Source organism: Eretmochelys imbricata, chromosome 1, assembly GCF_965152235.1.
Source record: "Eretmochelys imbricata isolate rEreImb1 chromosome 1, rEreImb1.hap1, whole genome shotgun sequence".
Taxonomy (NCBI): Eukaryota; Metazoa; Chordata; order Testudines; family Cheloniidae; genus Eretmochelys; species Eretmochelys imbricata.
The window spans coordinates 47215633-47237109 of record NC_135572.1 but is presented as its reverse complement, the minus strand read 5'-3'; the positions used below and the strand labels follow the sequence as shown (position 1 = coordinate 47237109).

General features: G+C 41.0%; 1 protein-coding gene across 1 annotated transcript in view; it reads left to right on the top strand.

Moving 5' to 3' along the window:
* The window catches only part of FLT1 (fms related receptor tyrosine kinase 1), a 129241-nt gene that overhangs the window by 31335 nt on the left and 76429 nt on the right, over positions 1–21477 (top strand). The window contains exons 8-11 of the mRNA XM_077819089.1: positions 1461–1635; positions 4058–4175; positions 6540–6709; positions 7123–7282. Of these exons, the coding sequence (XP_077675215.1) occupies positions 1461–1635; positions 4058–4175; positions 6540–6709; positions 7123–7282 (623 nt within the window). The remainder of the gene's footprint in view (positions 1–1460; positions 1636–4057; positions 4176–6539; positions 6710–7122; positions 7283–21477) is intronic.

The window sequence follows — 21477 nt, the reverse complement described above, 5'->3', positions numbered from 1 at the left end:
GAGGATTGGTTTAGTTAGGAAGAATTATAGGACCCCAAATCCAATACCTCCTTAAGATCCGGTTCTGCCATGACAGCTACACAAGCATGCTTAGCTAAGACCTGCATTTACGGTGAATTAACCCCCCGCCCCCCTCCCCCCAAGCACCCCTCTGTTCTAGTATGTCTTACAATAGCCCTTGCTGAGCAATCAGATAATCTTCTTCAAATTAACTCTCTCATTTTTCTCCCAGCCCCTTCCTAGGCAGTCAAAATGGGAAATGACTGCCTAGGAAGGAGTACTATGGAAAGGGATCTGGGGGTCATAGTGGATCACAAGCTAAATACAAGTCAACAGTGTAACGCTGTTGCAAAAAAACCAAACATCATTCTGGGATGTATTAGCAGGAGTGTTGTAAGCAAGACACTAGAAGTAATTCTTCTGCTCTACTCCGCGCTGATTAGGCCTCAACTGGAGTATTGTGTTCAGTTCTGAGTGCCACATTTCAGGAAGATGTGGGAAAATTGGAGAAAGTCAGGAGAAGAGCAACAAAAATGATTAAAGGTCTAGAAAACATGACCTATGAGGGAAGATTGAAAAAATTGGGTTTGTTTAGTCTGGAGATGAGAAGATTGAGGGGGGACATGATAACAGTTTTCAAGTACATAAAAGCTTTTGCAAGGAGGAGGGAGAAAAATTGCTCTTCTTAACCTCTGAGGACAGGACAAGAAGCAATGAGCTTAAATTGCAGCAAGGGCGGTTTAGGTTGGCCATTAGGAAAAACTTCCAAACTATCAAGAGTGGTTAAGCACTAGAATAAATTGCCTAGGGAGGTTGTGGAATCTCCGTCATTGGGGATTTTTAAGAGCAGGTTGGACAAACACCTGTCAGGAATGGTCTAGATAATACTTAGTCCTGCCTTGAGTGCAGGGGACTGGACTAGATTGCCTCTCGAGGTCCCTTCCAGTTCTATGATTCTATGATTCTCCTGCAGAGAAAGAAAAGTGGAGAAGGTACAGGAGCAGCTGGGCTTGCTAGTCCTCCTCTACCCCTATCACCCTGGAGCTAGGGAAATTTGCCCATTGAGTCCCAGTGGCAACTCTCACAGTGCACTCCACATTGCCACTAGCACTAAAGGTAATAGCAGCCAAGGATGAGATTGCTGCTATTCATTGTATCATTATATTTTAGACTGTACAAAGTGACCTGGCCCTCTTCTGTATTCGGAAAGTGCCTAGTAGATTTTGGATGCTATTGCAATTTAAATAATAATAACTATTTGCTGCTCGTAATATTGTGTCTAATTTAGTTTGTAAGCCCTGTGGGGTGGAGACCATGTCTTTCTGTGTGTGTTGAACAGCACCAGGGGCCTGAATCTCAATTGGGGTTCTTGGGCACAATCATAAAAACATATTAATATTATTATTAATAAATAATAATCATAAAAAATAACATTTGATTTACACTTTTTTTCTTTCTAGGCAAACCACAGAGCATCTGTAACCAAACGCATTGGCCAAAGGAATACAGATGCCAATATTTTCTACAGTATTCTTGTTGTTGACAAAGTGCGTGATATTGATAAAGGCCAGTATACCTGCCATGTGAAGAGTGGACCATCAATCAAATCTGTTAACACAACAGTCCACGTTTATGGTAAAAAATAGTGTGGATGTATAGAATGTGTAATGCTCATGATCCCTGTTCAAAGCTAAACAATGGTTAGAAGCTTTTTGTATACAAGGACAAAATGGAGGTGAATTTTTGGCAAGCCAGTCGTAGGAAGAGAAAAGAGCCTGGGAACAGAATATGTACCATTTGATCCAAGATGCTCTTTTATTTCATTGGTAGTAGATAGCTAAGTCTGATCACTAAGCTGATCACTTTTGTTTGCAAAGTGCATGAAAATTCTTCACTTATCAATACCAGCAAAAGTAGTCACCAGCACCAGAAAGACTCCCAAACAAGAGACAAATAAACAGGCTTAATTTAAATGGAAAAACCCCAATGCTTCTTGCAACATTTACTTTTGTTATCTATGCCCAGTGGTATGCAAACCATATAGCCCATGATACTGGTTTCCGCTCCTGGAAGTTCTTTGTTATGTGAAGCTCATGAGAACTACATCTCCAGCTGCGTATATGATTCACTCCTTACCAGACACACAGGGAGAGTAGATTGATGTGATGCACTCTGTATGGAACTACACCTTGAGACAATTCAAATGCTGAAGCAAGTGCAGGCTACTGCAGCTGATTTATGAAAAGGAGGTTCAGTTTGAGGGCATTAAATCAGCTGAACTGGCTTCCAGTAAGATTCCGGCTGGAAGTCAAGGTGTTGGTTTTAATTGAGGGTGCTCTGAACGGTTTCGGACCTGCTTACCTGAGAGATCATTCTCTCCATGACATATCTCCAGCAGAGATCAGCCAAGGCACTCACATTGGAGCTCCCTGCCTTGATATTAAATGAGAGGGGACTGCTGGAAGGCGGTTCTCTGGGAGGGGTTCTTGGGTTTGGAACTCACATCCCTTATTGTCCAGAACCTGCATGTGTTCTGGCCGTGCTGCAAAGCCCGTCAAGGTGTGTGCTGAGGGTCCAGGTGGTTATATTCATGGGGAGTCCTGCGGGATTATTTTGTCTGTTTTAATTACTGATTTGGGTGTCCAGAGCACAGGTTGAACAATTACAGCTACATTTTTATAAATTAGAATAAATCAACCTGAAATCCTCAGGACCTGAGCTTTCAACAGCTAGCTTTCTCAGCTCGGGAGCAGGCTTTTGCCAACAGTTAAAGAAGGTGAAACTATTTTTTACATTTAGGTTACAAAGATTTGTAGTTATTTTTTATGGCTGTAAAACATGCATTCCTGACACTGTGCCGAAGGGTGGTGTAGAAATGCACTTCGTAAAGGAACAGAAAAAATGAAAGGTATCAGCCCGTTGGGCCCAGCCTGCAAATCTTTATTTGAGCCAATAATCTTCCTGAACTCTAGGTAGCATCGGGTTGATGGTACTACAATATTGAATTGGGACTTGCCTGCATTATTCTTAACCTTATCCTTGATACTCAAAACATAGTTAAGTATAGATACGTCTGCACTTTCAAAGGACATCTACAACCCATTGATCTGTCGTATGTTTTCCTTTGAACCAAACTTTACAGTTTTTAGAAGAAAAAAATCTTCCTCCGGTGTTAAAGAATACTCCATACATTACTTTGTTAGGCAAACTAACTCATCATAAAGTAAAGGAGGACTTGTGGCACCTTAGACACTAAGAAATTTATTTGAGCATAAGCTTTCGTGGGCTACAGCCCACTTCATCGGATGCAAATAACTCATCATAGAGACTGAAACATGGGACAATATACAGTAATGTAATTGTACAAAGTGAATAGATTAGACATGATTATAATGAAGTTATGAAGAATTTCTTTGTTTGACAATGCAATTGTAAGCCACTGATCCAGAGGCTTTTAGTCTTGTCGTTGTTATATCTCTGATGAAGATAAATAGAACATTTCTTCCCCTGAAAAAATCCTCTTTGGAATATATAGCCAGGTTTATGGGCCATGGACCAAATCTCAAATTTCTGAATGTTTGTGCTGATCCAAGAGCTCAGTCTTGGGCTTTATCTACATTGGCAAGTGAAAGACAAAACTTTTGTCATTTAGAGGTGTTAAAAAAAACCACATACACAACCCGGAAAGACAAAAGTTTTGTCGACGACAAGCGCTGGTGTAAACAGTGTGTTGTCAGCAGAAGTGCTCTCTTGCCGACAATGCTAATGCCGCTCATTGGGAGTGGAAGTTTTTTGTCGGCAGGAGAGCCGACAAACAGTGGCTACACCGCATGTCTTTTAGCGGCACGGCTGTAGTGGCATGGCTGTGTTGCTAAAAGCTGCGTCATGTAGACATAGCCTTGATCTCAGAATCCATGGATGCACAAATGATGATCAGAGATCCCTATTAGACGCCTTCTTGTAAAGGTCACCATAACATATGTCTTATTGTCTGTAATAAGTATGAAGCCTGATTGAGAATCAGTATCTTAACTATGTTGTATTTTGGTTTTTTAAGATAAAACATTCATTACTTTGAAACACCGAAGGAAAAGCGTGCTTGAGGCTGTAGCTGGCAGAAAATCCTATCGGCTGTCAATGAAAGTGAAGGCATTTCCCTCACCAGAGGTTGTATGGTAGGATTACAGTTATTTCCACATAGATAAAGGAACTACCTCTTGGGTGGGGAAATAACACCTTTGCTCAGGTTTAATCATTTGATTTCCTGGTAAAATATTGAAATAAGATACCCTGATATGGAAATAAATGATTATAATATTTAGCAGTTTTATTGCATATTCCATCAGAGGATTTCAGAGTACTCACAAATATTAATTAATTAGGCCCTGATCCAGCGAAGCACTTGAGTGTGTGCTTAACTTCAAGCACACAAGTAGTCCCATTGACTTCAATGAAGCTACTCCCGAGGTTAAGGTTAATTGTGTGCTTTGCTGGGCCTAAATCCTCACAATATACTCATGAGTTAGGAAAATAGTATCCCCATTTTACACATGGAGAAGGGGAGGCACAGAGAGGGTAGGCGACTTGCCCCAAGTCATACAGGAAATCTGTGGCAGATGTGGGACTAGAATCCAGCTGTCCTGGCACTGTCTTGACCACAAGACCATCTTCCTTCAGATCAGCCAGAGAGAATATTGGAAAGAAATAAAAACTTTAATTAAAAGTAATGACTGGGTTGAAAGAGTCAGCCTTATAAAGTATTACTAGAGGTTGGCTTAGTTTTCTGGTGGACTGTAGTTTCTGTACCTAATTTAGTGACTTAAGGTTTTTTTGTTTTTTTTTGGCTTAAATGCACTATATTAAGAAATCTTTTAAGAAGTTTTTTGAATTTGTCCAAGCACCTTTATATCAAACAATGCTATCTATTTATGATCTCCATTTTTTTTGTTTAAATAATTTTAAATGGCAATAGCTTTGGCTTGATTCATTACACTTTAACAAAGGGTGTGTGACAAGACTGATTAGAAAAACAATCCATAAATACATGAACAGCGTGAGTTCATAGTACTCTCAGCCAGAATTTATTTTTGCTTCAAACATTGTGTTTTGTTTTAATCTCCCCCATTGCGTTTGCTGCTCCAAATGGAAAATTAAGAAATATATATATATGAAACTGGTATAAGCCATTATTTAATCTTTTGCATTTCTAGTTAGTGGTTTGATTTCTTGACTGTCCATATAGAAACAGAAATGCAGAAGGAAACCAAAAGTCCTAAACCTACAGTCACTAAACAGATAAGATTTCCATTGCCCATGGAAAGACTGGGCAATGGACATTTAGGACCTTACCCGAAATGTTTCTTAGAACATGACAGTGTAGTAGTGTGTCCAACAATTTAGTGAACTAAGTCACCATTGTAGAAAAAAATTATTTGTACTCTATTGATAATACATCAATTTTACTATATCAAGCTATGGAAGAACTGTTGATGCCAGCTATAAAACTTTGAAAACAATATTCTGTTTAGAAATGACTCTACTTTCTGTTGTTTATAAAGATATCTGCATGAACACAAGATATCTGGTTCTTAAAATTTCACAATCCAGTTGCTCTTTTCCCATCTAAAATCACAGTCATGTTTGTGATATCAGAGCTCTTTACTCAGGAAAGTTTTATGATGTCATAAAGAAAGGGTTTGGGACTGGGTCATGCAGCTTTTACTTATAGGAGTAACCCTTACTCATAAGAATAATCCTATTGACTTCACTGGATTATTTATGTGGGTAAGGAGTGAAGGATTGGTCCCTATGATGTAAAATTGGGAATAAGCGGCTGGAGAGCTTGGACTCTCCATTTTCATACAAACATACATATTAAAAACAGATTTGAACAGTTGAAAGTTGGAGAGGTCTGTTAGATCATATTGATATTAACGCATAGAATTTTCATTGTCAAAGTACTTTATAAATATTTTACAAAGGCCCACATTTTAAAACTATTTAGGTAGTGCTGTGCTGAGTGTTTCAATGCTTGACTGATTCAGGAGTTTAAATCTCATTTTCAAAAGGGATTTAGGCACTTAGGAGTCTAAATTCCATCTGCATGTGGGATTTAGACTCCTAAGTGCCTAAATCCCTTTTGAAAATGGGATTTTGGCTGAGTTTGGGGTTGTGACACCGAGGGCAGCAATGTTTAAATACCCTTACAGATCTGGGCCTAAGTCTAGCGAGTGCTGCTCCCTGTAAGTGGTGGCTATGCCACTGGTAGAGCATATATCAGGCATTAAACAGATACTAGAGCCTAGTCAAAAGGTCAAGAGAAGAGACACAAGATGAAGGAATATAGGCTACTTAAGCAACATGATCTCTCAAAATGCTGTTTTCCATGTGATTTCCTCTGACCATTAAAGTGCAAGCTTGGTCTGCCATAGATGCTCATAGCTTAAAACACTTCAACATGAGGATGTTCACATTCTAGCGTATAGCTACTCTGAAAAACACCATTTTCATAATCCTATGTTATAATGTTCTTTTAACAGGTTAAAAGATGGGTTACCCGCTGCGGAAAAGTGTGCCCGCTATGTGGTTAAAGACTATTCATTAATCATCAGAGATGTTGCTGAAGAGGATGCAGGGAATTTTACTATAACACTGAGTATACGACAGTGGAACTTGTATAAGAACCTAACAGTCACACTCATTGTAAATGGTAAGTTTGCAGGCTAGTATCTACTTTGTTATTAAACGCATTGAAGGGTCAGATTCTCAGCTAGGGCTTGATCTTGTACAAGTCAAGTCAATGGGAAATTTTCCCATTTATTTGTTGGAAGTAAGAGCAAGCTCCTGGTGTAGATTGGCAGAGTTACACTGAAGCCAAAGGAACTGCATTGATTTATACCAGGTTGGGGTCTGCCCTCCACAGTTACATTTTTTCCACATTACTTAAGTATTTTTAATACCTATGCATCTCACTGTACTTTTCCCCATTGGTGTTGTTTCAGTTCCTGAGGGGGTTTCAGTTTCCTAATTTCCCACTGTGCAGGATTATTTTACTTTCTTGATGATAGAGTGCAGTGGAAACTCAACTCCTTCTGACTTCTGGTCTATTTACACGTTTTACAGTGAAACCCCAGATTTATGAAAAAGCAGTGTCATCATTTCCTGATCCCAATCTCTACCTACTGGGCAGCAAGCAAGTGCTGACTTGTACTGTTTATGGTATTCCTCAGCCTACAATTACATGGATATGGCATCCTTGTAGACAAAATCGTTCCAAAGCAAGGTAGGACAGCTTGTTTACCTGTTCTGCTCCCACACTACAATGATCAAAAGAACTTCTTTTTTTACAGTTGTAAAGCTTGCAATTACAGTAGAGAAATCAGCGGAGTTTGTATGATTTTGTATCACTGTCTTTTGTATTTTAACACATCTGGTCAAAATGCAGTTTCTTATGCAAAATATGCCAGAAGTGGCACCTTCTGCATCATTACTTTACAGTTGTAGGTAGAGCTGAGGGTACAAACTATTAGTGCTGTATATAGTACACTTCTAATCATGCATGCAATGATTAGAAGTGTACCATATACAGCACTAATAGTTTAGTATTAGAAAGCAAATGTACTCTACAATATGTTCTCTGCAAGGCTTCTCTTATAAATTCATGTTACGATAGACGAGTTCCCCTTTCTTCTTAAAATGCCAAAGGAATAATCTTCTGCAGAAACATTTTCAGGATATTTTGGATTCTAAAAGAACAAAGACAAATATACCTTCCGATATGGATAGGTAGAAATAGATAGAAATATCATAAATCCACACATGCCCAGCTCTTACCTCGTTGTATGTTAGCAGTGTAAAACGTAACACCATCATAAAGACTCACGTGATATTAAAGTTCAGCAAATCTTTTGTATTCAAACCTCCTTCCCTCGCTTTGGTTTCTTTTATGACTAGTTTGAACACTGACTCATTTTGCCAAAACGTGGCCTAACTCATAAAGTCAAACAGATTCTTAACTAAAAATCCTTGACACAAACAATAGAATAATAACTACTAATGAAGGGTGCAACCTGCAAGATGCTGAGCAGTTACTGCCAATTACCAAAGCCCTTACGCATATGCTTAACTTGAAGTACATGAATAGTCCTACAGACTTCAGTAAGACAACCTATGTTTCAAATTAAGCATATGCTTAAGTGCTTTGGTGGCTCATGGCCAGAGTGCTCAGCACCTTGTAGGATCACACCTTAATTTTCCCATCATACCCAGGGGTGAAAGTAAGGCGGTATGGGCTAGTACGGTGTCCTGGTAAAAAGTGGCCACTGGTCCCGGTCCGTACAGCTGACTTTAAAACACTCAGCAAAAGACCCTGCTTAAAGCGCTGCCGTGGCAGTGCCCTAATGTCGTTGCCCCCAGGCTGCCAGTGGTGGGGGGGGCAAAAGGAGCAGCTGCCCCGGGGCCGGCTATTTAAAAGGGCCTGGGGCTCTGGCAGCCGCATCAGCTGGAGCTTCAGGCCCTTTAGATTGCTGCTGGAGCCCCGGGCGGTACAGGCCAAGCAGTGCGGATGGGCTGGCTGGGGGACGCTGACCCCCAACCCCGCCCCTTCTGTCCAAGGCCCCGCCCCTTGGGGGGGGCGCAGAGCTGGCCTCCATACTGGTAAGAGTTCCGCTTTACTTTCATCCCTGATTGTACCCTTCTTTAAGATTATGCAAATGAGAATCATCTGCTGTACTATTCTCACCAATAGGTGGCACCAGAAATCTCTACATGTGCTTTAGTAAGGAAAAGTTGCAGTTCTCCATTTCACCAACAGTATTTCCTATATTTGTTCCATTAGAAGTACCAGTTTCAAAACTGTAATTAAATTTGATCTTTTTACTTGTAGGTAAGGCATAGGTTTAATGAAATTACAATGGCTTTTTCACTGAGGAGTCCCTGGTGAAAGCCATATAGACTACGACATTGGATCCTTTTAATTTGACCTGAAAGTTTATCATTTTTTCATATTTTTATGTGAAATATAGGGTGGAATTGATACAAGAGTTGGTTCTTCTTGCTTGGGAATCAGAGTGATGTCCTATGTCTGCGCAACATCTCTCTCTCTTCACAAACACAGGACTGCACTACTATATAGTAGATCATATAATGAGAAATAAAACTTAATCATTTCTAACCCCTGAAGCCTCAGTTAATGAGATGAGAAGAAATGAGCTTTAACATGTGATCAAAGGATAAAAGCAACACATTAAATATCAGTCATGGGCTCTGTTGCAAGTTTGTCTCCAGATCTGTTTCAAATGTGCTTTCAAAACCGTTGTTGCGATTCTCTTTTAATACTCCCCTTTCCTCCTTGCAGCCCTCATAACAAATAAAAAATATAGATGCTCCATTTTTAATACTTCACATATTATTTATGCCCTTTGAAATACTGGGTGAAAGTTAGTCGTCAGGAAAAGACATAGATACCTAAATAATTGGGGGCCCCTTGCTCCAGGGAGGAAGTAACCTGGCACAGCTTACTTCCCTCTCTGTGCCAGCTCAGTTGCACTGTCTGGTGCATTGGAGAGGCAGAGCCAAGTCTTCACCCACTCCCTACCCGCCTGCCCAGGAGAGTGATTAATGGCCCTGTGGCCACTGCTCTCTCCCTTGCATGTAGGGTGACCAGACAGCAAGTGTGAAAAATCGGGACAGGGTCATGGGGGGTAGTAGGTGCCTATAGAAGAAAATGCCCCAAATATCGGGACTGTCCCTATAAAATAGGGACATCTGGTCACCCTACTTGCACAAAGACTAGCAATGCAGGTACCCTGTACAGGGGAGTAAGGAAGTAGATTATGCCCTTTACTGCCCTCTGTGGGGCACATAAAATAGCTCCAAACTGAGCTTTTAGTGTGTTGCCTCCCATTCCCGCTACATCACAAGTGATGCCAGAGACATCCTGATTGTCTGCATCTTCCACAAGTCCTTTGTCCTGTGGCAAAGTTGCTGCCACAACATCCCCCTCCTGGTTTGCTCTAGCATTGCAGCAACTTTTGCCTCAGTTTCTCCCACTTTCCCTTGGCCACCTGGGTCTTTGGCCAGACCACTATATAAAGTCCTACCCCTTCCAGGGCCACAGAGTCCTGTATCACAGTCCAACAGAAATACTCAAAACAATTGAATCTTCAGCCCCACTGCTCAGCAGGCTGCCTCTTGCTCATGTGTGGGCCATGCCTAGTCCCAGCTCCTGGGCCTCCAACAACACTGCCCAGGGGCTGGCACATTCCTCCTCCCACTCAGGGGTTCAGACAGGATGCTGCTCCTCAGGGTTCCTGCCTCCTTTTCTCTGCTTTCTCAGCCAGCTTTCAGGGCTGCTTCTCAGAGAGGAGGAACAATTCAGCTCCTCTCCCGAGCTAGACTCACCCAACTCTTCATGCGTATCCCTAGCTTTCCGCCAGTGGGGGTCTGATGACTAAGTTGAGCCACCTCATCTCCAGCTGTTCAGGATGAGCTCTGTATGGGGTCTGGGAGTCGGGTGGGTAATTGAACTGTCACAGGCTGAACCTTTAAGGGCCAGCCAGCTTGTGACAGGCCCCAGTTAAGGAATGCACTGAAGCATGTGTTATGTCCCACTGACTTTCACTGGGACTTAAGGCTGTGCTTAAAATTATGCATGTGCTTCAGTACTTTCTTGAAAAGAGATGCTTTCCTGAATTTTGTCCTTAGTGTCTTTCCTATGCTGCTCCCTAACACATGGGCACTCTCCTTGAGCTGATCCATAAGACCATGACCCTTTCCTCTTTTCAGGCCTTTCAGATCCACTTAGGTGTGCTATCTATTAAAAAAGTAGCTAGGTGTTAATTGCTAGGCCAAGAGCCCTTTGGGGATTATTGATGTTTGGAAAGGAGGGAAGCAGTGTTGATTGTAAGTTTTATCCCTCTTCCTGCTCTATGACTTTTGCTTGTCTTCTCAAATTGTGAGCTCTTTTGGGCAGGCCATATGTCATACTCTGTGTTTAGACAGTGCATAGCACATTGTAGGTCCTACCAAAATACAAGTGAGATAAAATAATAATAGTTTATGTAAAGTGTGTGCATGGAATTTTGAGGTCCTGTTCTCCTCACTTTCCCTTCTGCAGCATGAGAATCCCAGCTGACATTGCAAGGGACAATTGTCCAGAAAGGCTGGGATTCTGGAGATTGTTATATCCTCTGTCAGTGGAGGATCGAATATGCATTCCTGGTGAGTTTTAGGATGTATATAGCACATGACAAAACACTAAACATTCAGTTGTCAAAACTAGGGTTGAAAATTAATCGTGATTAATCACACTGTTAAACCATAATAGAATACCATTTATTTAAATAGTTTTTGATGTTTTCTACATTTTCAAATATATCGATTTCAATTACAACACAGAATACAAAGTGTACAGTGCTCACTTTATATTTATTTCTGATTACAAGTATTTGCACTGTAAAAACAAAAAAAATAGTATTTTTTTAATTCGCCTAATACAAATACTGTAGTGCAATCTCTTTATCATGAAAGTTGAACTTACAAATGTAGAATTATGTGCAAAAAAACTGCATTCAAAAATAAAACAATGTAAAATTGTAGAGCCTGCAAGTCCACTCAGTCCTACTTCTTGTTCAGCCAATCGCTCAGACAAACAAGTGTGTTTACATTTGCAGGAGATAATACTGTCCACTACTTGTTTAAAATGTTACCTGAAAGTGAGAACAGGTGACATGGCACTGTTGTTGCCAGTATCGCAAGATATTTACGTGCCAGATGCGCTAAAGATTCATATGTCCCTTTGTGCTTCAACTACCATTCCAGGGGACCGGTGTCCATGCTGATGACAGGTTACGCTCGATAACAATCCAAAGCAGTGCAGACCAATGCATGTTCATTTTCATTATCTGAGTCAGATACCACCAGCAGAAGGTTGATTTTCTTTTTTGGTGGTTTGCGTTCTGTAGTTTCTGCATCGGAGTGTTGCTCTTTTAAGACTTCTGAAAGCATGCTTCACATCTTGTCCCTCTCAGATTTTGGAAGACACTTCAAATTCTTAAACCTTGGCTAGAGTGCTTTAGCTATCTTTAGAAATCTCACATTGGTACCTTCTTTGCGTTTTGTCAAATCTGCAGTGAAAGTGTTCTTAAAACGAACCACATGTGTTGGGTCATCATCTGAGACTGCTATAACATGAAATATATGGCAGAATGTGGGTAAAACAGAGCAGGGGACATACAATTGTCCCCCAAGGAGTTCAATCACAAATTTAATTAATGCATTATTTTTTAATGAGCATCATCAGCATGGAAGCATGTCCTCTGGAATGGTGGCTGAAGCATGAAAGGGCATACGACAGTTTAGCATATCTAGCAAATAAATACCTTGCAATTCCAGTGACAAAAGTGCCATGCAAATGCCTGTTCTCACTTGCTGGTAACACTGTAAATAAGAAGAGGGCAGCATTGTCTCCTATAAATGTAAACAAACTTGTTTGTCTTAGCGATTGGCTGAACAAGAAGTAGGACTGAGTGGACTCATAGGCTCTGAAGTTTTACATTGATTTGTATTTGAGTGAAGTTATGTAACAAAAAAAAATCTACATTTGTAATTTGCACTTTCACCACAAACAGATTGCACTACAGTACTTGTATGAGGTGAATTGAAAAATACTATTTATTTTGTTTATCATTTTACAGTGCAAATATTTGTAATGAAAATAATGTACACTTTGATTTCAATTACAACACAGAATACAATATATATGAAAATGTAGAAAAACATCCAAAATATTTCATAAATTTCAATTGGTATTCTCTTGTTTAACAGTGCAATTAAAACTGCGATTAATCGTGATTAATTTTTTTAATCATGATTAATTTTTTTGAGTTAATCATGTGAGTTAACTACAACTAATGGACAGCCCTAGTCAAAACCTCTCTGTGAGGTAGGTCAGCATTACTATATTTAGTTTGGAAACTGCGGCACAGAAAAATTAAAGCTAAAATTTTCAGACTTCAGATGTATAAAGTTAGGTATGGAGCTCCAGAGTTTGCCATCTACGTAAAATTGGCCCTATTTTCAAAGATGCTGACCACTGGTATCTCTCCTAGTGAAGTCCGTGGGAGCTGCGGGTGTTCCCCTTCTCTGGATTTAACTGCCTCACTTTAGGTACCCAAGTCCTCTATTAGTGTCAGCTTTGTGTAGTTAGATCAGCCAGTGCCTGTTTATATGCACAATGTGAAGATTTGCACACTCCACTTGATAAACCCACAATTATTTGTACTACATCGGTTACTATAGCTCCAATCAGGGATCAGGACCCCATTTTGGTAGGATCCTCCACACATATAATAATAAAACAGTCCCTCTCTCAAAGAGCTTATAGTCTGAGCCCAGTTTCTGCAAAGATTTCTGCATATGATTAACTTTACCCAATGTGAGTAATGCCATTGAAATCAGTGGAACTACTCACAATGCATGACATTAAACACATGCTTACATTTTTGCAGGATTGGGGCATAAAGGTACAAAAATGGAAACCACTTGAAAATGTGGCTGTTTCTTTAAATCTTTATTCCCTCAGTATTTCTATAGTTGAAATTTGAAACATACTGCAGTGTAGTCCTTGGATTCTGTGTATTGTTTTAAGATCATGCAGATACATTGATACTATGTGATTAATCATGCAATGAACTTAAGTAACTCACCTTTGTCAATTATGTGGGCTAGTACCAGCAGGATGGCTACATTTAAAACTGTTTCCATAGTTTCCTGATGGCTAATTAAAGAATGGGATTTTTAAAAATTATTCTAACATTGCTCAACAAGTTTGTCTTTATGGAATCGAGGGGGACAAATAATGTAATTAAAATGTCCCTGTTTTTCCCCTACTTTGCTCAAATTAACTCATTTGCTACTAAGGAACTTGTTCCTATATATTTTTCAAATTTCTGGTGGGATTTTGTCCCTCCCAAAACACTAGTCGTATAGGGACAAGGAAAGACCCATCTGGGGATAAGAGAAAAGGTTGTTTTTGAAGCTCACCCAAAACTAATGGGCCCAGAGAGAATGCAAATCAATGGAGAGACCAAAATGAGACTAAAAACCGAGGGAAATAGAATAATAAAAACGAATGAGAAAAGCATGTTGTTTTAAAATGTTGATTTTCTCTGGAAAACCTTTCTCCAGCCTCAACTCACCCCAACTAAAGTAATGAATGTGTGTTAATATCCCATAGCTAGATCAGCCACCGCTCATATACATCTACGTGTTTCATCTTTTATTTACTAGCTAGCCAGCATCAGATGTATTGGGGAGAATGCCCAACAGTTATTCAGTGTAGGTCAGAAAAGGCAGAGCAGTCCCAACAGTACAAATCATCTTCCCCAGCATATTTATACCATACCTGAGTTGTCACCTCTAGTCTCATTTTATCTAGTGTCTGAATCTCCTCTGTCAGATTCAGGGCCAAAGGTCCATGGCTTCAGTGGAGCCAGGCTGATTTACTTCAGCTGAGCTTCTGGCCCTTCTTCTCCACAAGTCTCATTCTGGGTGGAATTAAACAGGTGCCATAAGCAGTGGTGTGCAGAAGTGTTTGCTGTGGGACGCTCGTTCAAATCAATGGGACTCATGCCTTGAAGCTTTAGAGGTTAGCGTCTCAGTGTGGAACACCTGCTCAAAATGACTGATCCTGCAATGTGCCCTGCAGATTTGTGTTTGTCTTACATTTATCTGGGCAGAGGTTGCCAAGGAAGGCACAGTGGGATATTGATATTGTTCAGCACAATCACTGGTTTCCTCAGCACTGACATGGTGTTATTCTTTGGGCGTTTCTGTCTCTGGACAGTTCCACATTGACCGTGGACAGTTGAAGAGATATCCTCATCATGTTCTGACTGAGTTTCAATTGATTTGACCCGTCTGAACCTGTAAACACACACAGCACTGGAATGTTATCTTGGATGGTTTAGCTCCCTCTCCCACTACCCTTCCATTATGTTTAGGCTCAAACAAACTGAATACCAAGTGAATAACCTATGCCAGCTCCCCAGAGAGCAACTCTGCAAACACAGCAACATTATTATGTTGAATGAGTTTTGTTTTCTTTGAATGCTGGTTACTATTTTGGAGGTATCTACAAAATATTAGGCACTGGGAAATTTGGGGCCTGATTCTCCTCTCTTACACCACTTTTACCCTGGTTGTAGGTCCATTGTGTTCAATGGAGTTACTGCTGATTTAATACAGAATAAGTAAAAGGTTTAGGCCCTCTGAGTGAAATTCTCATCCCTGCTTTGGCCCTTTACACCAGGTAAAAGGGCCAGAGCAGCATAAAAGGGGCCCTAAAAGTCCCAGATCTGGGACTTCCCTCACTTGCAGGAATTGAGACAGATAGCTGTAGGCTGTACTGAGAGAACACCCTCATAAGCCCTAAGCATACATTCTTTCCCATGCACTTTGGGAAAATGCAGTAATAAAGGATTGAGAGTCTTGTGCCTGCCCATAGAAATCATCCACATGGGATTCCCAGCATATTCACTACTGTTGAGACTGTGGGCAGGAAAAGCTAGGGCTCTTTGATGAAAATAAGAACGCTCAGGTGCAACAAAGGAGGGCCATGTGTGATTGCCAGTTGATGGGATGATCTGGGTTAATGGATGGTAGAGGAGCGGATTGACCCTATTCAGTTATTATAGCCATTTTAAAAGGTAGTCTTTGTCAGAAAGCAATCAGAGAATTCAAGGTACTCAGCACCAAACTGCAGAAAAGAACATCAGTGCTATAGAAAAAACAGATTAAGGACAAGACAGGTTAGTTTAGTTGGAAATTGGCCTGAACTAAAACCCTGGATCAGAACACCCCAAAAGTCTTCAATATCTGAACATGAATCCTATCTGCACTTTGCAATGGCCCTTTTCTATATAAAGATTTGCCTGGCAACCTCTCTTCCAAAGCATCCCCTGAAGGTGAGAGTGATCACCTTCTAAATGAGCTTAGAGCTCATTTCTACATAGATGGCCCTCCTACACCACAGTGACGGGCACCTTCCAGAGACAAAGAGATGTGAGCAGCTCACACCCAGGCAGAAGCTTACAGTTTGCATTGAGAACAGCCTAGGTATAGAAGGCCTGATCCTGCCCTTGTGGAAATAAATGGCCAAACTCCCACCAACTTCAATGGGACTGGAAGCAGGCCCTGTGTGCAGAGACAGTCTAATTGCATTTGTACATTGCTTATGTGGGTATACTAATAAAGGGTTGAAGGGCAGAGTCATTAGGATGTGCTTGGATAGATGACTGGAGGAAACTAGGGTTGGAACATTGGTGAGGTATGTAAAATTAACAAGTAAAGAACAAATGTTAATTGGACTTAATTAGAAATGTACTGAAGCACCCAAATTTAATTGTGGCTGTCTGCAACCATGGATGCCCATTAGCTTGTCCACAGCGTCTGTGTTGTATGCTGTTCCCTGTGCCACCTTCTATTTTCAGGAAGGGAGGAAGAGATGGCAAAAGTAGGTCAGATACCATTAAATCAACAGGTAGTTCAAGAATGCCTTTGTTTAATTTGACACGTGGCTAGATCCTCAGCTGGTCTAATTTTACATCAGCTGAGGATCTGGCTGATGGACTCTATGGGTCTGATTCTCATTTACACAAAGGAGCCTTTACGTTATTCTGGTAGCCTAAAGTAGGCTTAGAGCGGGTGTATATATATTTTCCCCCACTTAAATGCACCTTTACATTGGCAAAGATGTGTAAAGAGATCTAAGTATAAATGAGACTCCTGGTCTACATTCTTCACTCATCTTTTTAAAAACGTGCACGCATACATGCTATGATGTGTCGGTTTGCACGTAGCATGGGCAGAGAACTGAAATTCCCATTAAAGAATTTTAAATCAAGTAAAGAGAATGAGAAGGAGCCTCCCAACTGAAATATTTTCAGCATTGCTTCACACTGAACAAATGAGCAACTAAAGCAGGTCATCCTATACTGTAGGCTTCCATTGTGAGCCAAAAATTGATGTTCACTAATGAGCAGCCACTTCTGTCCTGTGGAAATTACTAGAAAAGTGCCCCTGGTCTTTTATGTGCATCTTGCAAAATAATCCTTTCAAATATTTTACCTATAAAATGCCCTGAGAATAAGACCTGATGTATTTGTCAAACACAGATTTGCTTGTTTTTGTATATCGAGGCTTGGGATAGTTTGCCATTGTCTGTCCTTCTTGTAATGATACAGTAAATGTGGCAAACAATTATTTCTGATGAATCTACTGTGCATATTGTAAATGCTATCAAAGGATTCATTATGTGCCTTAAATGAACCAAAAGTTTGATCGTTCAAATTTCAGCAGTACTAGATTTAAAATAGCTCTTAATCAGAGTTTCGCAAGTCTAATAAAAGAATGCTTAAGCACAAGATACAAGATGTTGCCAAGGTCTTTTTTTTTTTAATTAGAGATGAATCAAACCACGCTGGTTTAAAACACACAAAAAAAATACAACAATGTCCCAGATATCCCAGAGGACTGTTACTGACTGTTATTAAACCATAATGAAAATGCATTTGGATATTGTGCAAATAATACTTTGAACAAACAGCCCTTTTGAAAGTTCAACCAGTTGAAAATGCTCGGCCACACTGAAGAGGATTCCCCAAGTTAGAGATAGATGCTAACTCTGGAACACACAGAAACTTTAAAACCAGTAGGACTCGTAACATATGCTCGACTCCTGCACTGCTGAAGTCAATGGAAGCTTTGCCATTTCCATAAGTGGTTGCAGGATCAGACTGTATCTGTGCTTAAATATAATTATTAATGTATTTATCATTATATTTCATTATATTAAGCAAACCTTTCTCAAAATATAGTGTTAACATTCTTACTCCTTTGTTTTTATTCCCTCTCCCCCTTCATATAGAATAAAAGTAAACTGCTATGTCTGTCGGTATTTTTTCCTCACCCTTTTCCCTGTCTTTCCTCTAATTAACATTTTCCTTCTCCCCTCTAAATATCTCCCTCTGTTCAGTCTCATTCTCCTCCTTTTTTGTGCCTCTCCTTGGGGATGGCTTTTCCCCTCCTCCTACATCCAGTGCCACAATTGACTCAGAGTTGCCCTAAGTCCTCTACCCAAAGCCGTGCTGAGGGCGGACCACCCGGCAGGGCACTGGCAGCAACTCAGTGTAGCAGTGGCTCTTTGTCTCCACTACCGCTCAGCTGTTCTCTGGCGAATGGAATTGACATTGTCTGGTGAGCAGTACAGGGAGGGAATTGCTGTCTAGAGCCAGGTATCTCCAACCAGCACCACTGGAACACGGGAGAGGAATTCCAGTATCCTTCTTAAACCTTGAGTCAACATTGCCCTGAATGGCAGCTCTGTTTAGTGATAACACAAGTAACCCATAGGTTATTTGGGTGGAGGTGAGACAACTGTGCCATGCCAGATAATCTGGAGAAGTGTAGTGTAGGAGGAAGAGGCTCTCCTCTTCCTGGACAGCAATAAGCTTGGTCCTGTATAACGTTTTTTTTGTGAGGATGGAGATTTCATGATGATCTGGGTCCTGGAAGGATGCAGATACAGGGCTCTGCATCAGGATCTAAGTGGGGTCTTTTGACTGCATTCTTGACTGAGCAGAACGTTCTGTTTGAGTAGAGAAAATAGACTAGGGTAGCAGGCACTGAAGAACATCTGCCTGTGTTCTCTTGGAAACCCTGAGCTTGGGCTGTGTTTCCAAATCAGAGATTTGAGAATTGAGAATAAAAGGGAGTCAGATTGCCCAATTTGCTCCTATTACCTTTATGGTGCTTCCCTTTAGCCTTCTGACTTCTCAGAAGTCCTGATACTTGAGCATATCCTTTCCTCCTCCACTAAATGAAACGTTAAAACCAATCTCTGTTGCAACAGTAAGGAAAGACGTTTCAGCTGTTAGCTCCATTGTTATGCTTTGAGCAACATCTCCGTAGCTCCAGCCAATGCTCATCTCAGCTATAGGAAAGGTAGGGGAATTGGCCCTTTCTCAGAGTCAGAGAGAGAAAGTGAGAGGCTGAGTCCCAGTGACTGTACAGGAGATCTGAGTGATTAGCATCTAGCAGAGGGAGGAAAGGAGGTGGAGGACCAGGAAGGAAGGAAGGAAGGATTGGCTGAAACAAAATCTTATTCTGAGTTTGTAAGAACTGCTGAGCACTGTGCAGCAGGAAGCAGAGTGTCAAGAAGCAAAATGCAATTAGCCAATAACAAAAACCAAGGTATAATAATCCCATGTTGCCTTAATGACCAGAAAAATTGATGCACGTTTGCTTTCAAGCACTGTCACTTTCCTGGTGGGCCACTGGTCTCACAAGCTGTAAAGCAATTGGAAGAGAACTCATTCTTTCAGCAACCATTTGCCAAGTCATCTTCATGATCTACTATTGTAGGACACTTAATTATATCGATTAATGTATCTCTCATGGATATGATAGCCAGGAAAAAAAAAGTCGGATGACTAAGGGGTTTATGACGGTTGTGAGAAGAATATGGACAATTCAGCTGAGGTGGGAATGTCATTCCTGGCTTCTGACACATCTGACTTTTCTTTTCATTCCATGCCCCAGACAAATTTCCTGATCATACTGGGAGCTCTTAGGATGATAATGTTTTGTTTGAGAAAATTCAGAACAACCAGTCCCCAGTAGCAGCCCCAGCAAATAGTTCAAGACAAGTTGTAGTGCTTGAAACTGTGACCATGAAAAGAGAACGGATTGTATAGTCCAGCTACACACGGTTAATAATAAGAAAGACTCCTGTAATTCCCAGCCAGCTTTTCCCTAAGTCCATGGCTGCATGTCAGGAAAGCCCTGTGGGGTCATGCTTTCTGTCACTTGCTTTTTAGTGTACATGAGGAGTAACCCGGATCTATACCAGGAGAATGGGAGCCAGAGTTAAAGCATGGGACCTGGGACACCTGGGTGCTCACAAAGAACGTACACTGGTCCCTCCCCTCCCGCGACCTGAGCAGAGAGATTGAAAAGAAACTTTTGTCTTCATCCTACACACAAGTGGCAGAGTCCAAGGGAGTGGTCACTGAGCAGTCCCTTGCTCCCCTGCTGCTCATTAAGGGATAACTATTCAGCATGGCTTATAGGGTCTTTGGCCAGAGGTCTCCCATTTCTGTTCATGCAGAGGGGGGCTTGACCGACTCCAGTGAGTGGTGCTGGTTGGTAGAGACCAGCAGTTGGTTGCCATCTGCAAGCTGGTAGGTGTCAAATCTGACGTGAGCTTGTGATGTCTGATCAGCTTCCAGTGGGCAGGCATTGACATCACAGATACCACCACCTCAGCTGGCCCTGGCTGGCACCTGTGACAGTCACAGCAGAGAGGCCAAGGACCAGCGAGAGTGAAGAATGACCTACCTTCTTATCTCCAGGTCAGGTGTGAGGCACATTGAGGAGTCAGTGCGGGGAAGCTTGGACCGCTGCTGTCATGCTGTACCTGTCACTGTGAATAAACAGAGGATTTCATGCACCAGGCTTTCAGTCCGGCCCTCTTACATAAGCACTAAAATACAAAGACACTTTTAAAAAAGAGAAACAATTTGTAAAAATGTAGCCATGTCCTAACACTTACTGAAAATGTGCTCCAAGCATATTGCTATTTATTTATTCCTTTAATATGGTAGTCTGGCCATCCTGGGTGAAATCTCGGCCCTATTGATGTCAATAGGACAGGTATTTCACCCTGTCACTGATTACTTTTGACACAGCACCTGCAGTAGCAAAGGAACATTTATACCTTGTCTCTTCAACAGGTGAACACATTATAACTCTGGCAGCCAATTATATTCAAACACATTGGCAAGGTACCAGCAAATATTCTTCCCCACTCCCATAGAAGACATTTTACAACATCTCCTTGCTACTCTTAAGCCCCTTTGTTTTCTGACTGAAAATGATTCAGGATTCCTAACAATGTGTGATTACTTTGTGCTTTGTGCTGTGGATTACACAACAGCACAGATGGCTTTTGTTGTAGAACCCCAATGTGCAGATAAGCATAGTCTCATGTAATCTGTGTTTTTGGTAACCAAAGGGGAAACTAGTTTCCTTATGTTCTTCACAATTCTAGAGCTTAGGTTTTCCGGATCCTGTATCTTTAAGTCAGTGTTGTCATGATCATATCTTGAATGATGCAAAACACTTCATCTCTTGGCCGTAAGTTTGCCCAAACTCTGATGAAGACAATTCTTTAGTATAAACATGATAGACGCTGAGAAAGGTGATATGATTTGGTTTTATTTTTTTTAACCAGTGTTAAAAGTTATTAACCCCAATGGCTGTGTGGCTTTCTCTTGCTCTTAGTACCTATGCTGTCTCCCAATTCAGTCTCATCACTCCAGCTTCACAGAAGTAGTTGTTTATTGACAGTGCCCGAAAACCATTAAAACTCAGTTAATAAATATGAGAGACACCTTGAATAAGATGAACTATGGACAA